Genomic DNA, 26,106 nt, shown 5'->3' on the forward strand with positions numbered 1-26,106 from the left:
TACTTTGGATCCAAGGTCTATCTAGCCAATTTGTCTGAAATGAATCAAAGTAATGACTTGCACAGTTGAACTAGTTGCCATGGACACAATTTACAGTTTTGAGTTATAGAAATCATGTTATTTACTACTTCTTTGTTTAAATAGTATCAAGACAGGCCAGTGAAATAACTGAATTATTTTCACATTTTCCTTCATGATGAATAACTGAGGTATGGCCTGATCTCTCTGTCTACTTTTTGTACCACTGAGGGTCGAACAAATGTAAGTGGCTGAAGTCATTTATGTTTCATTTAATAATGGGTATGAATAAGGAAGATGGGGATATTTCCATAATGGAACAATGCAAAACAGTAGTCTGGACCGTTTCTTCTGAAAATTATGATATGATCGACATTTGTTTTTATGTTCACTTTAAAGCTTTGTTTTCCTAGCCTGTACAATAACACTCAGCACAATATAGGCCATGGAAAGTCAATGATTATCACATAACAGCAGTAGTAGTCAACAGAGGTTAGTACAGGATCCTGATCTGATCTACATAGATAGACCATGATAAAATCTTCCCCCATTTATTTTCTTTTATTAAGAAATCACAGAAACACACACACACCACAACACTTAAGAAACTGTATACTGTTGGTAACTGTGGGAATCCCTTTATATCCCTCCTAATAATGCCTTCAACCTCTTACCCAAATATAAATACCATCTGATATTTGCATTTCCAATCTTAAAGTCTTTTTCCTGAATCATATCACATATACTTTTCTTCCTAAATAATGCATTGCTTAGTTTTGCCTTTTTGAGTATCAAATAAATGTGTTTTCTTAAAAATATATATATTTATTTATTTATTGGATACAGCAAGAAATCAAGAGAAGGGGATGGTAGAAAGGGAGAGAGGCAGAGAGACACCTGCAGCTATGCTTCACCACTTGTAAATCTTTTCCCCTACAGGTGGGACCGGGGGCTTGAACCTGGGTCCTTGAGCATTGTAACATGTGCTCAACCAGATGTGCAACCACCTGGCCCCATAAGTATGTTTTATTCCTTGGTGATTTAATATTTTATTCTCTCAAAAGTAACTCACCCACCACTTGACTGTGATCCATTTATTTTCAATTCTTCAGATGATTTCATAGGTGAAGAAAACATCTTGTATATAGATAACATATATGTGCTACATCTATCTGGATTAATGTTATTGCAAACAATGCAGCTATGAATATACCTCTATATACCTACTTGTACATACATACAATTCATTATTCAGCAGCGGAGTTGGAATTTCAGGAGATGTACATCTTCTACAACATATAATTCAAAATAATTTTCCACTAATAAATTATGAAAATTCTCTATATCTTGTCAATTTTTTTTAGATAAAGACAGAGCAATAGAATAAGAGAAACTATAGCACTGAAGCATCCTTTGATGCAATAGGAGCCGGACTCAAATCTAGTTCACATACATGGCAAAGCAGCACACTATCCAAGTGAGCTATTTTGCCAGCCCAATATATTGGGGCGTCAGAAAAGTCATGACACATTTTTTCATAGAAAAACACAGAAAACTACTATGCTATGACTTTTCTGACAACCCCCAATTTGGCATTCTCAAAAATAGCCATTCATTCTTGAACCATAAAAAACTTGTGATTTTTAGCCTTAGCTATATTAATATGTATATTAATATATAATAAAAATTTTAATATGTATATATTTTAAATTAATACTGTTACATCCAATGTTTAGAGGAAATGAAACTTGTACCTGTAACTTGAAAAGAATAAATTCTAAAATTAGCTACGTTGAGGCCTATAAATTAGTCATCTGTTATTCTGATAAGGAAATTCCCTATAATGCTGTTTCAAAACATGTGTGTCAAACTGCTATGTTTTACTAATGAGATGAATTTGCCTGTCAAAACAATTAATTAGAAGCTATTAATGAAGCTTTCTAAGATTTAAGAAGCAACTGTACAAGAAGAGTGGAATGAAAAACAAAACAGACAAACAAAAAACTTCAAACCAAGATACAGGATAAGCTAGTCTATTGATCTCCATTTGAGTATTTTGTCTTAAATTCCTTAACTCTGGCATCTCTGAATCACTTAATTACAGACCACCTTGAGATTGTGAATTTCTAAAGGATTTATACCTCAAATACCATTTTTGCTTCTCCTCCAAATATATTTAGTCCTTGAAATATTTTATTCTTGTTATAGAAAATAGCCTGGGTGCTGAAAATTATCAGTGTCCAAATATTACCAGATCTATTTCTGGGTTAACTGTTTACAGACCATCTGATAATAATTAAATGAAAGAGAACATTGATAAAGATAATATTTAATTCCTAATTTTTTGAAAAAAAATACTGTGCTGTCTTTTTTAAACCAAAATTCTCTGTCCACATCTCTCTGTGTGTCTATCAAATTATCTACCTGAAATCTGTCCAGATATCAACATGGGATTTATGATTTGATTATAACAGGGCTTATCAACCTCAGATCAGACAAGTGAAAATATCTTACATTCCATAGTTTCAAGACCAGGAATGCTACTGCAAACCTAGAGCAGCTGCTTGGCAAATGAGTTACTTATGAAAGAGCCTGAAGAAGAAAGATCTTAGTGTTGCAAACATATTCTTCACCATGTCTAGAAAAATTGTAAAGATCACACCCTACTGATGGTTGGTCCATGTCAAGTTTCACCTTGAAGAGTAGCCCTTCAGCTTTTAGTAGACAAAGACCTCAGGCTGTGATCGTCTTGAACATAGAGGCTGCACCACCTCTGCGCATGTAAATGGCCTTCTGTCAGCAATCTACCAGTCATGTTAGAAACCGCCCCCAGGAGAAAATATAAGGATGTGTGCATTCTTGACACTGAGTCCATATAAGAAGTTGAAAATGTTGCACATTACTGATCCATGCTTTTACTTTTTTTTAAAAAAAAAAACCTTTCTTTTTTAAAAATTATCTTTACTTATTTATTGGAGAGAGACAGCCAGAAATCAAGAAGGAAGGGGGAGATAAAGAGGAAGAGAGACAGAGACCCCTACAGCACTACTTCACCACTCACAAAGCTTTCCCCCTGCATGTGGAAACATGCTTTTACTTTTTATCTTCCTTTCCCAAAAGGTAGTCTTGTACTTCATTCTTCAACAAAAACAAAATGTTACAAGTAGAACTCTCTATGACTAAACTTCATTTTCTACAGTAAAATCTATTGAGTTGTTGGAAAAGTCATGATGTATTATTATTTTTCTATGCAAAAAAATGCATCATGACCTTTCTGAAAAACCAGCATCTTCTCAAGAAAATACAGAATATGTATACTTGGTCTTTATACTTGTCTATGTTTCCTAGACTTTCCTCAAGTAATCATATTCTCTCTTGATAACTAGCATCTGGCCATTTTCTTATTACTCCATAGGAGAGGGGGCTCTATTTCACTCAGCATCAAGAACATTGTTGATTTTCACTTTAAGAAAAATACTTTCAACGTCAAGAGTTATTATATTCCCTTATATTATGAAATTATTAGTTGTTATCGTCCACAGAGACTTGTTTTTTGTTAGTTTGCAAATAGTCTTTCCAAATAGTCAAATACACTTTTGAGGAACAGATAACTTGTGAATCACTATGCATCTCACAAATACAGTCAATGAGGAACATTTTTTAAAACATACTAATTGCAGTTGTAAGTTGGTGAGTTTTTAGGTGATTTTTTTTCTTCTTCTTAACAGCTTAACAGCTTTACAGACTTTGGTGGTGGGTGTGGTTTGGAACTACACATTGTCATCTTACAATCTTGTCACATACCAATAATAATAAATAAAATTATATTAAAACATGTAAGTCATTATGCCAAGATGTAGATATGTAGATATTAAGTGCATCAAAGTGGGAGGAGGGAAAGAAATGTTGCAGGATAGCACCACAGGGTAAATATATATATATATATCACCGTCTAGCAATAAGAAAATAGTATGGCATCCATTTTTCTCCACATATGACCTTCCTGGGAAAAGAATACAACAGATTTATACTATGCATTACTTTGACTTCTCCCACTAGAATAATCATCATTTACTTTGTTAGGCTAGCCTCATAAATGATAGGGCCACCTCGGAAAACAGTTAGTGTCAAGGAAGAACTTAAATAGGGTTGATTTCTTCTGCAAAGGAAATTGGTAACACTCACAGGCAGCAGTGGGGAAAGACTGTTTGCATTAATGGTTTGAAGTCATCTTCAAGGAAAGACACAGATATGTATTCCTGAATCATCTTTCTCATAAACCTATTGCAACACATACCACTGAATTCCAAGAGAACAAAAAGAATGCTATGTCGGGGTCTATACTTCAATTATTCTGTAGTGTTTCCTAAATTCACCTCTAAAAATGCCAACACAAATCTCTTCCTTCCCTAGTAAGTAATATGGTTATTTTGACAAATGTGATCAAGAACTGTCAGATACTAGGGCTTTATATAACAACATGGTTCCACTTGCAAGCACTGTGAAGATTGTTACCTATGACTTCCTAGAGGACTATGACCTCAAAATAGACTATTTCATGAGTATTTATTACTCTTAAGAGTTTTATCAGGGGCTAGGTGGTGGTGCAACTGGTTGAGTGCACATAGTACAATGTACAAGGACCTGGGTTCAAAAGCGCTGGGTCCCTACCTGCATGAAGAAAGCTTCACTTCATGAGTGGTGAAGCAATGCTGCAGGTGTCTCTCTGTCTCTCTATCCCACCATCTCTATCCAATAGGTAAATAAATAAAGATAATAAAAAATAGAAAACGTTTTCTTCAGAAGGACTGGGGTAGAGAGCATAATGATTATACAAAGAGAATGTCAAGCCTGAGGCTTCAAAGTCCAAGGTTCAGTACCCTCCACCACCATAACTAGAGCTGAGAAGTGTTCAGAAATGTTCAGTGGTTATGGTTACAAGATAACTATTTTCCCATTGCTAATTTCCCTTGCTAATAAGTATTAGGTACCAGACCACATGGAATGGCTAGAGATCCTATTTTCTTTCCAAAGCAAACACAAAATAAAAAGAATAGAGAATCAAATTTTGCCATCTAGCTGATTTCCTTAAGAACAAGGACGACTGCAAATGAGAACTTTGACCTCAGATTTTTGTAGTGCTGATGTCAAAAGCAGAACGAAAGAGGAAGATCTATCAGAAAACCAGCAGATTATTTGTTACCTTGGAAACTCGGTTGGCAACTTCTCTGCCCACGGTCAGCCCCTGGACGAAAGTTCGAGCAGCAATGAAGGCGCGGGTGACTTGAACTTTCAGTTTCCGGGGTACATCTCCGAACGGTTTCAGCTGGTCTGTGTATTTGCTCACACACTCCAGGTAGTCCTCGCTGAAGTGGTACTGCGGGTTTATCAACTGAAACATCCGCTCCAGGAGGCGCGCCCAGAAGTCGTTGAGCATCTCCTCCAGGTTCACATTGCCTCCAGTGTAGTATCGCTTTAGCTCTGTGAAGAGGTCCTGGAACACTTCTGAATTCTGCATGTAGAGCATCCCATAAGTCCGTACAAACATGTCATTCAACGACTTTTCTGCATTCTCCAGGAGCTCTCGGAAAAACTCTGCAAATACAGTAAGAAAGCCATCATATGAGTAAGATCTGGGAAACCCAAAGCATCTAGTTACCTGGAGGATAAATGCTTTTAATGCTCATTTTCTTATGGAAAAAAATGTATTAAGTTGTTATGAGTCTGCTTAGGAAAAGATACCTAGGAGTGGTAACAGGCGTGGGCAGCTTAGAAAGGAAGTGAAGGCAGGCTATAGAAGTTTATAAGAGTCAAATTTATGGGGAGTCGGGCGGTGGCGCTTTGGGTTAAGCCCACGTGGTCGCAAAGCACAAGGAGCCCCCAGCTCCCAACCTGCAAGGGGGGTCGCTTCACAAGCGGTGAAGCAGGTCTGCAAGTGTCTTTCTCTCCTCTTCTCTTTCTTCACCTCCTCTCTCTATTTCTCTCTGTCCTATCCAACAACAATGACATCAATAATAACTACAGTAAAAAAACAAGTACAACAAAAGGGAATAAAATATTTTTAAAAAGTCAGATTAATGGGTATCAACATGTAAGCAAGTCTCTCTCTTTTTCTGCCCACATGTATTCCAGCATGTGTTCTAACTTTTCCTGGATAAATAATCATCTTTTCTATATTTTTTTGAATAAAGCTTAAAATTATTGAAAGTCATGCTTTTCTCTGCAATTCTCTGTTGAGTTTTATGATGAATCTACAATCAGGAAGAACCATCTCTCCCCTTGATACACTGCAAATTAAGTTATCAGTGAACCTACTATGGCAATTTTAAGTGAAATCTGGCTTGTATGTGATCTTTTAAACTTTACAGAAAATGGGAGATCTTGTGATCACCATTCAGGGGATCTTAATCTTAATTTACTATTTAATACTCCTCCAAGAAAGTTCAATGTTTTAAATAATGTATTGTTAATGTTTTTTTAATATATAGTTTTCTTTTTTTAACTTCCTTTTTAAAAAAATATTTATTTATTTCCTTTATTGTTGCCCTTGTTGTTTCTATTGTTGTTGTAGTTATTATTGTTGTTGTCATCATTGTTGGATAGGACAGAGAGAAATGGAGAGGGGAGGGGAAGACAGAGAGGGGGAGAGAAAGATAGACACCTGCAGACCTGCTTCAACGCCTGTGAAGCTACTCCCCTACAGGTGGGAAGCCGGGAGCTCAAACCCGGATCCTTATGCCCATCCTTGTGCTTTGCGTAGCGCTACGTGTGTGCTTAACTGCTGAGCTACCGCCAGACTCCCACTTCCTTTTTTTTTTTTTTTTTTTTTTTTTTTTTTTTACCAGAGCTATGCTCAGCTCTGGCTTATGGTGGTGAGGGGGGAATCTGGGACTTCAAGGCCTCAGGCATGAGAGCCTCTTTGCATAACCATTATGCTATCTCCCCCTTTATTGTTAAATTAAAAAAAAAAACTATAGCTTCATGCGAACTCAAATTAAAACACGTTTCAAAGTACTATCATTATCATAATAATAAGTACATACTGATTAAAAAATAACATTTGCTCCAGTCTATTTACAAAGCTTATTTTAACATTAAATTGAATTCTACTGGAAATAGTTCATAAATGGGAAATACAAATTTTGTAATGTTGTGGACTCTTTGTAGTTTTATAGCAATCAATTATCAGTCCAGAGATTCATAATGCAATTAAATTCACTTAGTACCAGAGCTATAATAAATATAATTTACACTGGCATAATGAATCAGAAAGTTATAAAATACTTTGCATTATCATTATACTTTAAACTGACACTCTATGGAACTTGACTAAAATACAGGCAATTGGACTTCCTGGCTAAGGCTCTACATGAAAAGTAAAACACCAAGGTATGAATTCTCTATTCTCTAAACAGACCTTGAGTCTGAGTGTTACCAGAAGTATATAAAGGATGCAAGAAATAAGATGAGAAATAAAGTCACCTCATTGTAGCCATACTGGCCTACATTTTAGACAGCCTCAAGAGATGATTTGTGTGTAGTTAGCACTTACTCCACTTGCATAAGGGATTCTGGATAGAGAAAGCTCAACTTCTATCCCATTTGGAGCATATAATTGGGAGTAGGGGGAGGCTAAGGGAAGATAATGCTTCATAATAAATAAATCCAATTTCATGACCACAGAGTTGTTATCTGTTACCTCTCAAAGTTCCCTTTATTTAATTTTGTTAAAGTCATATCCTCTTTCAGCTAATAAAGTAACTAAATAAGACCAGGAAATCTCAAGACAGATATGTAGTATTCATACACACATATGCACACATACATCGCCCCCTGCCCCAAGAAAAGGTTCTATTTTCTGAGACCATAAGAGAATTTATTCCTGAGACAAAGAAGTGAAAAAAGCAATGACTCTTTGTATGGATCTCATTGAAGTTATACTTTTTTTTTACTTTATTAGAATCCTGAAAAAACACAGGATTTAGCTACCTTAATTCTGAATAATATACTATTGAGGGTCAGGATGAGAACACAGCAATAGTGTACCTAACTTGAATGCAAATGATCCCAGCACCACCAATAGCTAGAGTTGAGTGATGCTCTGATTAATTCTAGATATATAATTGAATCATCACCTTGATAATCAAGTGGTATCTACAATAATGGTAGTTATTTTATAAGTTTTAAAAAGAAAACCCAAAATTCAGTGCTTAAAAAAGGTTTCTGTTCAATACTCACTTTACTTGAAAGAATATACTTAAGTACAGAAATTTTATTGCTATAATAATAGCAATAAATGAAGTATTATCTAAAAGTCATGTCTTCTAAACTTGGTATGACCTTGCTCAAGTCATCAAACACTTATTTTAATTTTGCCCAAATGTAAAATCAGTCTATATATTACTAAAATTCCCCCCATCTTTAAGAAATCAATTGGGAAAATCACTGTGAAAGCAGACAAGATGAAATTTTCCAAACTGCCAAACAATTAATCAAAATGCTTCCTATATAATGATGTTATCCATTATCTTAAAAAACCTAGGAAATTTCATAAAATTTTCAGAAACATTCGTCACTGGACAAAAGGTCCAAATAAACAATTCTCTACAGAATACATCTAGATGACCCACAGAGAGATAAAAAATTGCTCCACATCATTTATTAGAGAAATGCAAATTAAAATACAATGTAATATCACCTTCACCTGGGAGAATGTCCAACATTAACAAAGTAAGAAATGACAATTGTTAGGATGTGGAGAGAAAGTAACTCTATTACACTGCTAGTGTAACAGGGAATTCAGTTCAGAGAATTGTTAAACAAATAAACGTGAAATAACTATATAACCAGCAATATCATGCCTAAGCATATACTCAAGGGATGTGGAAGCACATATTTGAAAGGATGTATGCACACCTATGTTTACAGCTGCCTTATTCACAATAACCAACGTCTGGAAACAACCTAAATTAAATGCCCAATAACAGATGACTTAGTTGTGATATAGATACACATATAGACATAAATGGTATTTTGTGATCAGAAAGAATGAGAATTTAGCATTGGAACAAGATGGGTGGAATTGGAGGTGATAATACTGAGTGAAGTAAGAGCAGAAAGACAACTACCAGATGTTTTCACTCATATGTGGAACTTTTTTTTCTTTTTTTTTTTGTTCCCTTTTGTTGCCCTTGTTGTTTTATTGTTGTAGTTATTATTGTTCTTGTCGTTGTTGGATAGGACAGAAAGAAATGGAGAGAGGAGGGGAAGACAGAGAGGAGGATAGAAAGATAGACACCTGCAGACCTGCTTCACCGCCTGTGAAGTGACTCCCCTGCAAGTGGGGAGCCGGGGTTCGAACCGGGATCCTTATGCCGGTCCTTGTGCTTTGCGCCACCTGCGCTTAACCCGCTGTGCTACAGCCCGACTCCCGCATATGTGGAACTTTTATGAAACTGCAAGAAGAGAAAGAAAGAAAGCCAAAAAAGAAGAAAGAAAAGAAAAGAAAGAGAAAGAAAAAAAGAAAGAAAGGAAAAAAGAGAGAGAAAGAAAGAGAGGATGACTAGACCAATTCTTATACTCTTTAAGAGTTATGATGATAGACAGGAAGGTGGACAGAACTTTGATGGCGGTGTGTGGCAATTTATAGATATCATATGTGGATATTAAAAAAACTCCTGAAATCTAATAATTTTGTAAGACATAAAAATAAATCTTAGTCAGTTAGTATGACCTAAGCTGGAAGTGCTATTAAATTATTGACACTGATACCAAAAATAAAAATAGCTTTCTCTTGTTGACATAGGAGTGGGATGAAAGTTGTCACAGAACTAGAAAAAATGGGGGAAAAAAACCACTGAACTGAAAAATATTAATATAACGAAACTGGAAAGTGGATTCTAATTTTGAGCTCCAACAGCCTATTCATTTATCTTCTTTTCTGAGGTCAATTATTTTGTTGGACTTAAGAATTAAAGCTTAATTTATTGAATGCAGAGAACTGCCTTCAGCAATGAATAGTTTGTAATCAATAGTGTGGTCGGCATTTTATAAAGAGCTTAAAAATTGAAGGCAAAAAATCTTCTGTCCTCACTGCTTTTCACAGACCTGGGTATAAATGCATCTCTCTAGAGGTGACAATGTCATTATTTTTTTTATTAAATATAATACTTTGTAGGCTTCCTGACATGGGAAACCTCAAATAAAAGGGCGTTATGCCCATTTTGAAGCTAAATGTTAAAACCAGAGAACTCACTCACAGGGTCCTGTGGTTTGTTTCCTTGTCTCTAAAATGGCATTCAGAATTGAACAGAAAAACCATATTATAATACATCACTAGGATTCAAGAAATATTTTGTTATATTCCAAGTTGGAATTTATCTCAAAGGGTATGCCACTGTCTCAGAAGTTTGCTATGAGGTACACAGGTCCTTAAAAGTCAAGTTATTATTCCTTGTTCAAAATCATTACATGGTTTAGTGATCTCATAGTCAAAGTTAATATTTGGTATGGAAAGATGCTAATGCATCAGGCAATAATGACAAATGTTGTTACCTTAAGGTACATTGATCTTAGAGTCTTATGAAAGATGGAGATACAAGGTATTGAAGCAAAACTAATGTCCTCCCAAGATAAGTATACTCGATTTCACTTTGAACATGTCCATACACATAGACTTCCAGCTCCTGAAGGCTGTACTCTAAACAAAGTACCTCATGCTTGGATGAAAATTATTTCTCAGCAAACCAAACAGGATGGAGATTTGGAAGATGGTTACGAGACCCATTGTGCTGATAAAGTATTATGTTCAAGCAACAGCACAAAATCAAAATTAAAAAGCAATATAAGGGAAAATAATCTTAAGCTAGTCTTTTATATAATCAGAAAGGATGAAGTTCACCTTCAGTAAAGCTTTCCTCATCGGCAAGAAGCAGTTGGAAAGAAAAAGTTCTCTATTTTTTAATCATACAATATACATCAAAGGTGATTGCTTAGAGGCTGGCTATACCTCATAGGTGCAGAAAAGAAAGTTGCCAGCCAGAATTAGCCTCTGGGAGGACTTTATTCATCTAGAGGGAAGATCCGGATGCAAACATCTGTTTGTTGCAGGGCAGACAGCCTCAAGTGGAAGAACAATCTTGGAGATAAAAACCACCTCTGTTCCAAAAGCATAAAGAAAGTCTATGTCTGCTGCCTGATAGTTTGGAGAGGCCTCTTAAGGGATGAAAATCAACTCCATGGAGCCAAGAGGCCTAAGGATATGCGAGAAAGGCTTCAAAGGAAGCCTCAGAAGGAATGGATCGAAATAGAAGGTACACTCAGGGACAAAGTGATGAGCTGGCTAAAATGGGGAAGACAGAAGAAAGTCGCTCTAGAAAGTTATAGCGCATGTGAAAAAACAGTTCTACCCACTCTAGCTGGAAATAACCAAAACAGGATGGAGAGTGGAAGAGAGTTTGAAGGCCCATTTTACAATAAAGTATTACACCCAAACAATAACACAGAGAGGAAATCAAAGAACATTATAAAAAGTAATCTCCGGGGTCAGGCAGTAGTGCACCTGATTAAGTACACACATTACAGTGCACAAGGACCCAGGACAGGTTCAAGCCCAGCTCCGCATATGCAGAGGGAAAGCTTCGTGAGTGGTGAAGAAAGGCTGCAGGTGTCTTTCTGTCTCTTTCCCTACTTATCTTCCCCTCCCCTCTCAATTTCTCTCTGCCTCTTCCAATAATAAAGAAAAAGCTTAAAAAATAAAAAATAAATTTAATATAACAATTCCTTTAGTAAGAGATGACACTAATACTACTATAGACAAGTACACTCTGTGGCAAACTGACATGTGGACTACATTATCCTTTGTACAGAATTCACTAAGAAAATGTAGTATTTTTACATTCTGGTCTCTACAAAATATTTCTTTTAAAAGTATTTTATTTAATTTTTAGATAGGACCAGAATTGGAATTGAGAGGGAAGTGGCAGATACAGAAGGAGAGAGAAAGACACTTGCAGTGCTGCTTCGCTGTTCATGAAGCTTTCCCCTTACAAGTGGGAAGCAGGGGCTTTAGCCTGGGTCTTTGTGCAGTATAGTGTGTGCTCTAACCAGGTCCACCACCATCCAGGCCTCAAAATACGTCTCCCTGAAAGTATATATATATATATGAATGATATATAAGCTATATGTGCATGATTTGAAAGAATGAAAAAAATCAGCTTGGGAGCAAAGTATTCATGCATGTGTAAGGACTTAAGGTAGGAAAAAAAATATAGGATATAACTGATCAGTCTTCCTGCTAGTCTCCAAGATTTTTCCTTGCACACAAATTACACACACTCATAAATATTCATATCTTTTTATACGCAAAAACTTTACAGGTTTTCCTATTTTCTATGTTCCCAGTTGATACGCATCTGTATATAAAATGCTCCGTGATCTCTGTTGAAGAACATACATATTTTTAAAAATATTTTATGTATGTATTTATTTATTTTTATTATTATTTATATATTATTAACCTGGGACCTTGAAACCTCAGGAGTGAAAGTTTCTTTGCATAGCCTTTATGCTATCTCCCCCACCCCAAAACTTAGATATTTGTTATATGATATTCTGATAGCTTGCACTATCAGAATCTGACTTACTTCTTCTTTGAATGAACCTGTCTTTCCTGAGATATACTGTCCCTGGTTTGTTACTCTTTCTCCTAATATTGGGGTAGCTTTCTCCTGCTATTCTCCTGCTTGACTTCCTACCTATGCTCTCAAAAAGCAATTGCATTCATCCATACACTGCATGAAAATGCCACAATCCCTTTAGTGTGAGTCTAATAAATTGTAGTAAGTCTTCCTCCATTCTATAGTTATTTTGTTGTACTATATAAACACAATTTGGAATTCTGCTATCATCTTTTCCCATTTCATGGCAGAGGTTCAAAATCTTAAATACAAAAAAAACTATTTTGAAAAAATACTCTACTATACAGCCATAGTTAATTTTCTTACATAGTGTTGCATTTTCCTATGTAAGAATCAGATCTATAATATGCCCTTTTTTTTTTTCTTTGCCTCCAAGGTTATCGCTGGGGCTTGGTGCCTGTGCTACGAATCTACTAATGCTGGAGGCCATTTTTTCCATTTTTGTTACCATTGTTGCCCTTGTTGTTTTTATTGTTATTGTTGTCACTGCTGTTGTTGTTTGATAGGACAAAGAGAAATAGAGAGAGAAGGGAAGACAGAGAGGGGGAGGGAAAGATAGACACCTGCAGACTTGCTTTACCGCTTGTGAAGTGACGCCTCTGCAGGTGGGGAGCTGGGGGCTCAAACTGGAATTATTATGCTGGGTCCCTGTGCTTTGTGCAAAGTGCGCTTAACCCACTGTGCTACCACCTGGTCCCCATAATATTTACTTTTAATATATATATGTATACATATATGTGTGTGTACATATATATATATATGTATATATATATATATATATATATATGAAATTATACAAAATAATTTTCAGAAAAACTACTAACCCAGAAAGGAGAAATCAGAATTTATAATTATTACAAGACAATGTTGCTGTAAGCAAATGTGCTGTTGTGATTTATTACTTCTTTATCTCTTAATTTATACTTTCTCTTGTTGTGTGGGTATGGGTATGTTTTCACCAATTAAGTTTATTATAATAAGTGTTATGATTTGCTTGGTCAGTTCATCACAGGGATTAATGGAAGTCTATTTAATTTCAAAGTGATCTAACATTAGTAATTTACATTTTTCCAATTTGAGGGTTATAAGCAAACTTCCTGTTTCAACAGAAATGCACCTACCACAAACACTGCACAAACTGATTTAAAGTACAAGCAATATGGCAGCAGAATAACTTCATTGTTTCTATTGGTCTTTCTATATGTTAGAAGGAAAGAAAAGCCATTAAACTGATGAAGATGAAAAATGAATTTGAAGCGTGAATGATGGTAGCTGCAAGCATTATTAGATAGAAAACTGAAGATGTTCCCTGATATTCAATGGACGTCATACACACTCGAATGCATTATATCTAAATCAAATAATAGTGCATCTAGTTTGCAGATGAAGAAGCTGAACTACAGCGCCACTGAATCTAACATACAACTCCAGAGCTCCAAGCCTGCCTGGACAAAGATACTTTCTGAAAAAAAAATGATGGGACAGCAGGGTGTCTTTGTTGTTTACCCTAAGTTTTCACACAGTGATTTGAATAATTAATGGCAGGTACAATGAACTCTTAGGACATTGGATAAAAATCATGTTCAAATATAAGTTGCAAAATGAATTATCAGATCACATATAAATTATTTATACAAATGATTTTCATGTGTGATGATTTTTTCCCACTGATACTCATTTATGATGTAGATAACTGAGACTAAAGAGTATTCTCAATTCTCTAGGATTAGTATATGTTACTCAGAGACGGTTTCCACTAGAAGAAAATCAGTTATAGAGCCTGAGATTATAGTTGCAGTGTATAAAACAGTGACTGGCACACAAAAGATGCAGAAGTCTTTGATTAAAAAGTGCCTAGCTGGGGGCTGGGCGGTAGGTAGCACAGTGGGTTAAGCGCACGTGGTGCGAAGCTCAAGGACCTGTGTAAGGATCCCGGTTCAAGCCCCAGGCTCCCCACTTGCAGGGGGATCGCTTCACAAGCGGTGAAGCAGGTCTGCAGGTGTCTATCTTTCCTTCCCCCTCTCTGTCTTCCCCTCCTTTCTCCATTTCTCTCTCCTATCCAACAACAACAAAAGCTATAACAACAATAACAATAACGACCAGAACAAGGGCAACAAAAATGGAAAAAATAGCCTCCAGGAGCAGTGGATTCGTAGTGCTGGCACCAAGCCCCAGTGATAACCCTCAAGGCAAAAACAAAAAGTGCCTAGTTTTATGATATATATGCATATACATTAGAGTTATTTCATGATGACGTGTATTTATCAAGAAATGAACATCTATGTGAATTCACTGGTTAACAGTTAAATGGTAAAGTAAAATATATGAAGCAATGACAAAGAAGGAAATTCCACATATATTTCGGTGATTCAAAATGCCAAATATAGTTAATATCCAGCCCTTACAGAAAAATGTTATCAATCCATGAAACACAGGGTCAATACTCTAAATGAAATAGTTGATGATAAATGAATTTAACAAAAGTTAAATTAAGCCTTTTACTTCTTGTAGGAAGACTATGTAAGTATGTCTGCAATTTCTATGTAGTAGAATAAATATTCCTTTTCCTCTACTATTTTTATCTTATATGTTAGAATTTCCTGACAATTCGGCAGCCCTCTCATGTTTTTATATTCCCTTGCAAGGTAACTAAAACCCCCAAATAAATTCTTAAATCACTTATATGATTTAGAGGATTTAGGTGACTTTAGTGACTTTAAAGTAGACTCCCCTAATTTTTGTCTGAGGTTGTGATCTAATGAGACCCAAGAGAATCTCAAAAGGGGAAAAAATACCACACTGAATCTAACCAGGAAAAAAAAAAGACAATACAGTACTGGGAACAAAAACATTTTACACTGATACTGGGTTAAGATAAAATTTTATTATTATTTTCATTTCTTAATTTTCTTTTCATGATAATAAAAAATGAATATTTAAACTATCTTTGACATTGTATAGTAAAATGCGATGCTCAGCAACACATCTAATTATTTCAAGAAAATTATAAAGATAATAGTTATTAAAATTACTACAACACATAATTCTCAAATGGTTCAATATATGTACTTATTTTTTAAGAATTGTTTTTTAAGGGCAGCGGTAAATAGCATAATGTTTATGCAAAGAAGCTTTCCTGCCTGAGGCTCCAAAGCCTCAGATTCAATCCCCTGCACCACCATAGGCCAGAGTTGAGCAGTACCCTGGTAACAGTAATATATGTGTATGTGTGTGTGCTTACACATGTATGTATATTAATTATTTATGTATTGGATAGAAACATAAAGAAACAGAGAAGAAAGAGAGAGGCAGAAGGGGAGAGAGAGACACCAGTTAATTAATTGCTTCACTACTTGTGAAGCTTCCCCCCCCTGCAGGTGGGAACGAGGGGCTTGAATCCCTGTCCTGGTACACTGTAACATGTTTGTTCAACCAGTTGAGCCATCACCTGGTCCCTCAGTATATTTATCCAATGAGTATTTTTAGTATAGTCCCCCCACCGTGTGTTGGAAATTCTCCTAAACTACACTTAAATAACTGGAAACATTAAAGTTCTAGGGAATACTTCTATTCGGGGAAGGCCGTCCTCTTCGACCTAGCGTGCAGCTTTGGAAGGGACGCACATGGAGCAGTGAGGAAGGGGACACCCACCTAGCCAGCCAGATCAGATGAATCAACCCTGGATATCAATGAGGTGACAGATGTCACAGCCAGATTGCCCTCACATCCTAGGGAATACTTCTAACAGAAAAAATATGAAATAAAAAACTAAGGCAATAATAAAATATATTTAAGTGTATTATTCACCTCAATTGGATGTCAGCTTTCCATATTTTTCTAAAGTATCTACTCCAATTGACTTGCCTTCTCCATAAATAAATTTTAAATGAAAAGTCATCAGTTTACAATCATGAGTGCTCACTAAAAATACCCAGTACCTCACACCAAAGTCTTTTTATTTAATACTATCAAAGTAAAGGCAGATGAAGAAGCTAAATGTCAGATGCTTGTACATAATAAAGCTGTAAAAAAAAAAGAGGATTGAAAAGGGAAATAACACTATGTAATTGGTGGCTATAGGGAAACTTGAAGCAGTAAAGCAGCTTATAGAAATTGTTGTCTTCAATTCACACCTCATAAGATTAAACACACACACACAAAATGATCCTTTGCACATTAGTTTGATTGATGCTTTCTTTCTTGGGAGGTTATTTCTCCCGGAGATATCTTTTAAAGTAAGAAAGACTGATTAGGCCATTTATGTTCACAAGGTGGTATAGATAAACTATTAATTCTGTGAATCATGTATTAGGTTGGAAATCTGCTGATGGTGGCTGTCCAAAGCAAACAACTCTTTGGAGCCAGCAGACAGTCTTTCTATTTCACCCTAATCAATGCATATGAAATTAAAAGCTGAGATGCTCTCAGAGTTCACGTTCATCACTGCACAGCTTCTTGGCATTCTGAGGCCCACAAACAATGAACCTTCAGGCCCAACCTCAGATACAGCTGCTATTTTTCTTTCAGAGGTAATATTTTTCTAGAGTAGAGGATGCCTGTTTAACCCATTTTGCACCTCGACTATAGACCCCAAAGTAATTTCCAACTCTGCTCTTTGCATTCCTTAGCTAATAATAATAATAAAATAAAAACTACGTTTCCAAGTTGGGAATGTATGTTCCTCTGTTCACAAACCCAGATCTTTGTCCAGCTTTGCCTCCTTCTTCACCCATCAGGATGAGGAAACACCACTCCCGTACCAGTTCTGGAAGGGTGAACTCTGGAATATGAACTAAAGCTAGTGGCGGGCAAAATGTTTGGTTATAGGATCAAGAGATGATGTTGGCTCCTAAGGAATGAGAAGGGTTAGACAGACGGAATTTACTACCAATTCCCTTAAGAGAATGCAGTAGCTTCTACCCTTGAATGTTCCTTAATACATTTTAAAATAAAACCTTGTGTGTCCGCAGGTGATATAACAGAAATTTTCAGAAGTTGCAATAAGCATAAGTTTCTGAGAGTAGTGCCTAAGACCACATGAGACAGAAATGCTTTAGTGCTCTGGATCTCTCTCTCTCATTAGTAAATGAATAAAATCAAAATAATCTTGCTGCTCAGACTACATCCCAGACTAAATCAATCAATCTTTGAGAGTAAGATTCAAGTAACAGTATGTTTTCAAGCTCTCACTGATTTTTTTTTTTTCTTCCAGGGTTATTGTTGGGCTCTGTGCCTGCACTAGAAATCCACTGCTACTGAGGGCATCTTTTCTTCCATTGTTGTTGTTGCTGTTATTCTTGTTGTTATTGGTTAGGACAGGGAGAAATTGAGTAGGAGGGGAAAACAGAGAGAGAGAAAGGCACCCTGCTTCACTGCTTGTGAAGCGACTCCCCACCCCATTCAGGTGGTGAGCCAGGGGCTCAAAGTGGGATCTTTGCACCAGTCCTTGAGCTTCACACTCTGTGTACTACTTACTGCCTGGCCCCCTCTGGTTATTCTTACACACAGTCAACACTGAGAATCACTGCAAATCTTACACAGTTTAGTAATCCAAATGATGGTAACTTTTAGTGACCACTGCCATATACCACATCCTGAAGCTTACTTTATAGGGTTTAGAAATAGCAGAGTCACTCTAGGCTGTGTCTTGAAGATTTTCTTTCTTCCTTATGACTATCACAAGAAAACAAACCTCGGGAGGGCTGGGAGGTGGTACACCTGGTTAATTGTATATGTAACCATGTGCAAGGATGTAGGTTCGAGATCCTGCATCCCAATCAACTTGGCATCTTACAAAAATCATCATATGATTTTGCTGAATAAATAAGAAACTGTTTGGAATAGGTATATAACTGTAATTATATATATTTATCATTGTAGTAGAAGTAGATTAAAGTGAAATGAATTCATATAATGTTGATCTCAAATTGCCTAACATTGATCACGTTTACCAATTTATTTGCCAGATTTTTCTCAAAAAAAAAAAAAACAACTGATGGAATCCATTAATGTCATGTTGCAAGGGGCTATTTTACTTTCAATACATCAATTCTTTAAAATGCAATAAACCAATGCAACCACAATTATAAACTACCTAACTTATGAACATTGTACATCTACCTCTTTTGTAATCATCTTCAATGGTGAGTATAATGCATTTTATGTCTCATAATGTTATAATCAGATTAAATCCTAAAGTGCATGCCTATTTTCATCTAGAGACATGTTTGAAGGTTACCAATAACTTTCAAGTCCTTTATACTTCAATTCCTGAATGCATACAGATGATATGCAATGTTATCATAAGATACTCAGTTGAAGGAGTCAGGCGGTAGCGCAGTGGGCTAAGTGCAGGTGGTGTAAAGCACAAGGACAGGTGTAAGGATTCCAGTTCGAGCCCTTAATTCCCCACCTGCAGGGGACTCACTTCACAAACGGTGTCTATCTTTCTCTCCCCCACTCTCTGTCATCCTCTTCTCTCTCCATTTCTCCCTCTCCTATCCAACAACAAGGACATCAATAACAACAACAATAACAACAATAAAAAACAACAATGGCAACAAAAGGAAAAATAAATAAAAATTTAAAAAAGAAAACTATTTAAAAAAAGATACTCAGTTGAACAATTTTATTATTTTTCTTTTGTTCTTCCTTGATTCTTGTGATACCAAAGCTTTGTATGAGAGAGAGAGAGAGAGAGAGAGAGAGAAAGACTGAGACTGGGAGAGTGTCCTCCAGTGTCACTGCTCACACCATATGGCCAGAGGCTCACACCTCATTTGTCAGTGCAGATACCTCACATAGTGAATTATTACTCTGGCCCACATGAACGATTCTTTAAAAAGTATCATATCACAGGTTTGTAGTCACATGGATATATGAATATGACACTATTCTTGTATGTACCATAAATTTTTCTTCCAAAACAATTAGCTATGATTTCTAATAAGTTATTTGTCTGTATATTAGAAATGGGCAACACTAGGGAAAGGTAGAAATAGCCTGGGGGTGGACTGTCCTGACAATGCCCATATTTAGTAGAGAAGCAATTACAGAAGCCAGACCTCCTACCTTCTGCACCCCAAAATGAATTTTGGTCCATACTCCCAGATGGGGAGAAATGTCAGGGTTAGGTGACTAGAAGGCTCTGAAATCCAATTCCATCAGGACCCAGAGAGAGAAGAGGAAAAAAAAAGGAAAGGGATCTGAAAGTAGTAACTGGTATAGCTGTGAGTTAATATAGAATAGATGGCAGGGCCATAGAAAAAGATGGGGAAGAAATAGATAGAAGGGGTCAGGTGGTAACACACCTTGTTAAGAGATCACATTACAGTGCACAAGGACCCAGGCTCACGCGCCTGGTGTCCACCTGCAGGGGGAAAGGTTCATGAGTGATGGAGCAGGGCTGCAGGTGTTTCTCTATCTCTCTCCCTCAGGTATCTCTCTCTCTCCTCTTCATTATCTTTTCCTCTCCTTTCAATTTGTCTCTATCCAATAATAAATAAATAAGTAATGTTTTTTAAAAGATAGATAGATAGACAGACAGATAGTCAGTTACAGAGTTTATAGTCAACGCTTATCTGTGATCTTGGGAGGATCACTGCAGTTTCCAATGGAAGAACTGAGGACACAGAACTCTGGTGTTGGGAACTGTGTGGAATTGTAGCCCTGTTAAATTGTAATTTTGTAAATCACTAGTAAAAAAAAAGGAAAAAGAAAAGAAACGGGCAACACCCAGATAAGAACAGTGTATTACAAAAATTTTACTGCTTTGAGGGACTTACTTAAGGGGCTCTATGAAGCATCCCTATCATGGTCACCCCTTGCTTTGGATTTTGTTTTGTTTGAAATACCCTGGTCTCGGAATACCAGGTTTATGTAATAAGTGCAGCTTCCTCCAGATTCTCCACCCCACCCCCACCATTGCTATTCCTTCTGAACTGCAGATGGTAATGAATCTCTTCCTTCAGCTACACTTGCTGCACTCAGTTATCATCAAGAGCAGACATCAACCAGCACTGTAATCTTGCTCTGATGGATAGAATACTAACCTTTCACAAGATTAGAGACACAAGGTGCTGTGGAGATAATAAAATTCAAATAGGTTTATTTCAAAGGGCAACCCAATCTCACTTTTGTTCATGGGTCACTTGGCAGATCATTTGCCAGTGTAGTTTTTGTGTCTTTCCAAGTCAGGTTCTGGTTCAGTGTGCCAAAGATGTCAAATTAAGTGGGCCTCCAAAGCCAGCTCCAAGACTGGAACAGGGAGAGTGAAGAATAACATAATTTTACTACACATGACAAAATTCTTATTGCCCAGTGATTTTAGCTTTGTTTACATTATACCTTATGTACTCAAAAGGTAAATCTAGGCTGACAATCCCAATCGCATAGCATAGCTGCCACTATGGTTCTCCATAAGTACATTCCAAAAAGATTATTTAGAAATTTTCATTAGAAATAAATGTTCGATAAAAAAACAACTCAAGAGTGAAAACATAGGCTGCTTGTAGACGATCCTGCATGTATGTGCTTAGAATTTTCCTAGACATAAACTGAAAGGCACTAATCAATTGAATTAATTAGTAATAAGAATTACATGGATATGAAGAAAAAGACTAAACTCGAGTCCTCTAAGAATAATGCACAACTCTCACAGAGGGCTTTGCATAATTCTCGGGTTACTATCTTCTAGTTATTTAGAATTTCTTCTGGAACATTACAGCCTCAAATGAGAAAGAAAACTGAAAGCAGTTGTATGTCAAGAATACTTCTGAGGAGCATAGTGGTGGCTCACCCAGTAGAGTGCACGTTACTAAGTACAGAGAGACCCCTGGGGCCCCCACCTGCAAAGGGAAAGCTTCATGAACACAGTGTGCTAGGTGTCTCTTCTCTCTTCCTCTCTCTCTCATTCTCTCTCTTCCTCTTTCTCTCTCCCTCTCTTTCAAAAAGAGAGAAAAAGGAAAAATACATGGCCACCAAGAAGAATAGTGGAGACATGAAGCACTGAATCCCAGGAAGGGACCTTGATAGCAAAGCAATGGCCCTCATGGCAAACAAACAGTATAGAAACACACACACACACACACACACACACACACACACACACACATACTTCTGAAATATGTAGCTCAACTGTGGGCTATGATTAGAAAAAAAACTTTCGTGGAAGATAAAATATTAAACTATAAAGGTTGACTCTTGTCAAAGATGTATTTTTGTATTTATTTCATACAAAGAGACAGATGGACAGACCACACATCACAGCTCTAGTATATGTGGTGCTGGAGATCAAATTTGTGGCTTCACCTATGAAATTCTGTACTCTACTTTCTGAGTGACCTTTCAACTGCTGGAATTCTGACTCCTCATAATTACATAATTTATGATGTAGTATGGAAACTTTAGTAATGAAAACAATAGGAGCCATTTGTAAAATAAGAAGGTTGAATATATAGATACATAGCATGTTTATTAAAAGTTCTAAAAAATCAAAATACTTATTAAAAGAGAACTTTGTGGTTAGTAATATTTTGTTTATTTTTCATAACACAGAAAAACCATGCTCCCAGAAACGCTTTTATCCTTACTGTATCTCACTAATTAAATCAGGCTTTGGAAATGAAACAGTTATAATCAATTGTATATTTAAAACAGAATACTAACTGGGGGCTGTTGTGCTTTTTCATTTCAATAATGAAGCTGAAAAACATTTCAAACAAATTCTCACGAAAAATAAATCTGGGTCTGAACTCTGCAGAGGTTATGCAAAATTAGAGAATGTTAATTAGAATATTTTAAAGATGTTGTTTACTTTAAAACATTCTTAGAACAATCACTATATATTATTACATTTATGGGGGAATATGAAATGGATGTGATTAAAGCTGTTATTCTTTATTAAGACACAGAACCTATGAAGCTTTATCTACTGTGTCTGAATAGAAGAAATGTAACTGAACAAGAGTGGGGAATATGATTTAACAGTCTTATAGAACAGGGTTATTAATCCCCAAAGCACAATTTCAAAGTTAGACTGGGTATATATCATAACATAATTAGAAAGTGACATCACTGATGATTCATTACTGAGAATGTGAATTCTCTTGGGTTTACCGAAAATTGAGAGATAGGTAGATGTAGTTCATTTTCGTGCCTGATCTGTAAAATAGAAACAATTATTGTACCTTCCCCATAGTATGGGAAGTAGTACACATAAAATAACTGTAGAAGTGTCTGGCACAGAATACGCACTAGACAGCTGTCAGCTATTATTAGAATTTTTGGAAGAATGAAAACATTTCAAATAATAACCATGGACATTAGTATCCATTCACATCTATCTTGGTTTCTAAAAAATAAACATTTTTTTCTCATACCAGCCCAATGAGATCATATGTAACATTTTATTGAACATGTCTATTTGCTGAAAAAAAATACTGTATAGTACTTATTGTGTAACAATATCCTTGCTCAAAAAAAGATAATTTGATGGAGAATATAGTCCTGAAAATCCATATTCTCTGTTGAGTTGATCAACTCCTCTATTACAACTTTATTATATTTCACTGTTTATGTTTTTTCAGTGACTGATTCCTAAACATAAAAAACCTTCTCACTGAATGAATGTATGCGACAACTTCACTTTCTGAGTAACCAAATGAAATTGCTGTAATGCACAGGCATCCAGGTGAACACACACACACACACACACACACACACACACACACACACACACACACACACACATCTTATTCCTATAACAGGAAGTATATGGTTTATGGCACATACATTTTAAAAGGTGGAGCAAATAGCTGACTTAAAGAAAAAGAGAAGGCAGAGGTCCACATTAGCAAATGCAGCACCCAAGATCTCTAACCAGGTGCCTTAGGAATGCAAATTATTCACTCCACCAGCTGAACTGTCTTCTTGGCTGTCAAATTAGTTGATTCTAATATAAACAGACCAGCATTACTTTCACAGTTTGCACTGATGCAATTTAGTAGATCTCCCCAATCTAGTTCCGCTAATTTATATTTCTAGATTTAACCACTGGTAGTACCTTTCACATTAACCCAGTACAAAAATACTTATTTGTTCAAGATCACTTTGGAATCTCAAGTTTCTTTTTCTCCTCCAAGATTCTAGCAAAGGAGTTTCAACAATGATGACTTTGCTTCAGGATTCTGAACATATTTTATATTCCTTCATGCAGCCATTTAGTCAAATCTTTTCAATCATCATGTGCTTGGCTATACATTATTTACTCAGCATTTTCCTAACTTTTTCAATATCAGACTGATATTTATTTTATTCAAGATGCTCCCCCCACCCCCCACACCCCAAGTTTATCAGGGAACCACAATGATAATCCTAGAAGGTCACATTGGGCTGAGAGTCTATAGGCTTTGGCCATTCTGTCAAAAAGGGAAATTAGTTTTATCTAGCAGGGCTTGTTGATGCCATGTGGTGGATGACAAGGAGTTACATTTATTTCTTATCAAAGGTTTCAGGTTGATTCCTACCAGGCCTGAACAACCTTCTGCCTTGGTGGCCAGCTTTTATCACATTCAAATTGGGCAATCAGCACAAGCTGATTGGCTACAGACAAGATAGGAAAGGGCATGGGGCTGTCTGGTTACAGAGTCTGCCAAAGTGCACAGACTAGCTGCAGACAGAATCCACCTAGGTTTCCAATGGGACACAGGGATGCAAAAGTGAAAGTCCACCACTTGTAGTGGTTTTCTCTCCTTCCCCTTCATTATTTAGCCTGCAGATTTTTCATTTCAATACCTGCCACTTTGTTCCACTCTGAGCGTTTGCAAATGGATTGCAGAATAAATTGTTCCTGACTCTTTCCAAGAACCTTAACCTTAACAGGTAATTAATTCCTAGATATTTACTTCACTTTCTTTTCTTGTAATCATCTGTTGGAACTGACTTTTGATTAATTCTCTGGACCTATGCCCGATTACGATAAATTGGCAAATTCACTTAAATGGATACATGGTGGTTTCATGTTGCCTTTGATTGGGCATTAAATGATACACAGTTGTTGATCTCAAAGTCAAATACATAACTCTTAGCTCCTCATAGAAAGAGGAAGCATTTCTACTGCACTGGCTTGGAAGGGACCTTCCAGTCAAATTTACATGTATGAAAACAGATGTAGTGTTAAACAAATTGGTTCTAAAGCTTTTCTCTTATCATAAGTCTATAAGTTGGAAAATACTTAAGTAGCTAAATAAGATGAATACAAATTTAAAGTACATCTTAGATTTTCTTATGTGGCCTGCTGTGATATTTTTCATATCTACACATCAGCTAATGTTTTCCCTGAGAGCAAAATACTGGCACAATACTTAATATTGCAAACTAGACTTTGAACTCTGGGCATTAATTTTAAATTTCTTTGATTTCAAAAGAGTGGGCTAGATCTATAATATTCCTTTAAAGTCCTTTTACTTTTGAGGTTTAATCTTAGCTCATCCTCTGTGAGAGATAACACAATAGCCATTTACTAACTGATTTTAACTCTTACAAGGGAAAATGTTATCTCTCAGAATCCAGATTCAAAGTCAGCCATAGTGTTGATGGGTATTCAAGAAAACAGGCACACTGGAACATAGGAATTCAGAGGCCTGTTAAGTGTCTGCTGAGTCTGACCTGGGGTAAAGATTATAAAATAGAAGAAATTAACACTGAAGAGGCTGTCTCCCTCAATGACTGGACAAGCAAAAGTTGAAAAAACTTTGCTTCCCCAGAGTTTTCAAGATACCTGGAGCTTCTCTGGGAACCAGATACAAAAGTGCCTTGAAACTAGGTAGCTCGGTGTTACTACTGCCTAACTAATCAAGGTGTGACCCAAATGGGTGGTGGGGGGGGGTGTTGAGGCCAGGAAATTAACTGAAGTACCTGGGGGAATATAAATATTGCTGCACCAGGCCAGAACACATGTTCCTCAGGCACACATTTCCCATACTATTGGGAAAGGAAACAGGTATTTGTATGGGGAAGTGGGGGTGGCAACAAGTGTGGTGTGGCTTAGAAAGGAAGTGAAGGCAGGGCTTGGAAACTTATAGGAGCTGGTGTTATGCATGGTTAGGCTTTCTCTTTACAGAGCCTAGGTTTGGCAATACGGTGAATGGCTTTCAGTATCTCTCTCTCTCTTTCTCTCTCATTGCCTATATGTATCCTAACATAGTTTCCCTGAATAAAGTTTAAAATTCTTAAAAATCATGCGTCCTTTTCAATTTTTGTTAGGCTTATGTATGAGGAACCTTTGTTCCTACAGGGAGCAAATTCAGCCTAACTCCCCTTAATACAAGGTGTTCCAAGGGAATAGAACTCCAGTTGTTTCTGGAGAAGCTTACAGCCCAGGGAAGAACAA

At 36.5% G+C, this 26,106-nt stretch overlaps 1 protein-coding gene across 2 annotated transcripts in view; it reads right to left on the reverse strand.

The window, feature by feature from the left end:
* Nucleotides 1-26,106, reverse strand: part of GPC6 (glypican 6) — a 1,360,227-nt gene that overhangs the window by 705,785 nt on the left and 628,336 nt on the right. For both annotated transcript variants that reach the window (XM_060191578.1, XM_007519754.3), the window contains exon 3: nucleotides 5,222-5,613. In XM_060191578.1, the coding sequence (XP_060047561.1) occupies nucleotides 5,222-5,613 (392 nt within the window). The remainder of the gene's footprint in view (nucleotides 1-5,221; nucleotides 5,614-26,106) is intronic.

The sequence above is a fragment of the Erinaceus europaeus genome, chromosome 5 (genome assembly GCF_950295315.1).
Source record: "Erinaceus europaeus chromosome 5, mEriEur2.1, whole genome shotgun sequence".
In the NCBI taxonomy this organism is placed as follows: domain Eukaryota; kingdom Metazoa; phylum Chordata; class Mammalia; order Eulipotyphla; family Erinaceidae; genus Erinaceus; species Erinaceus europaeus.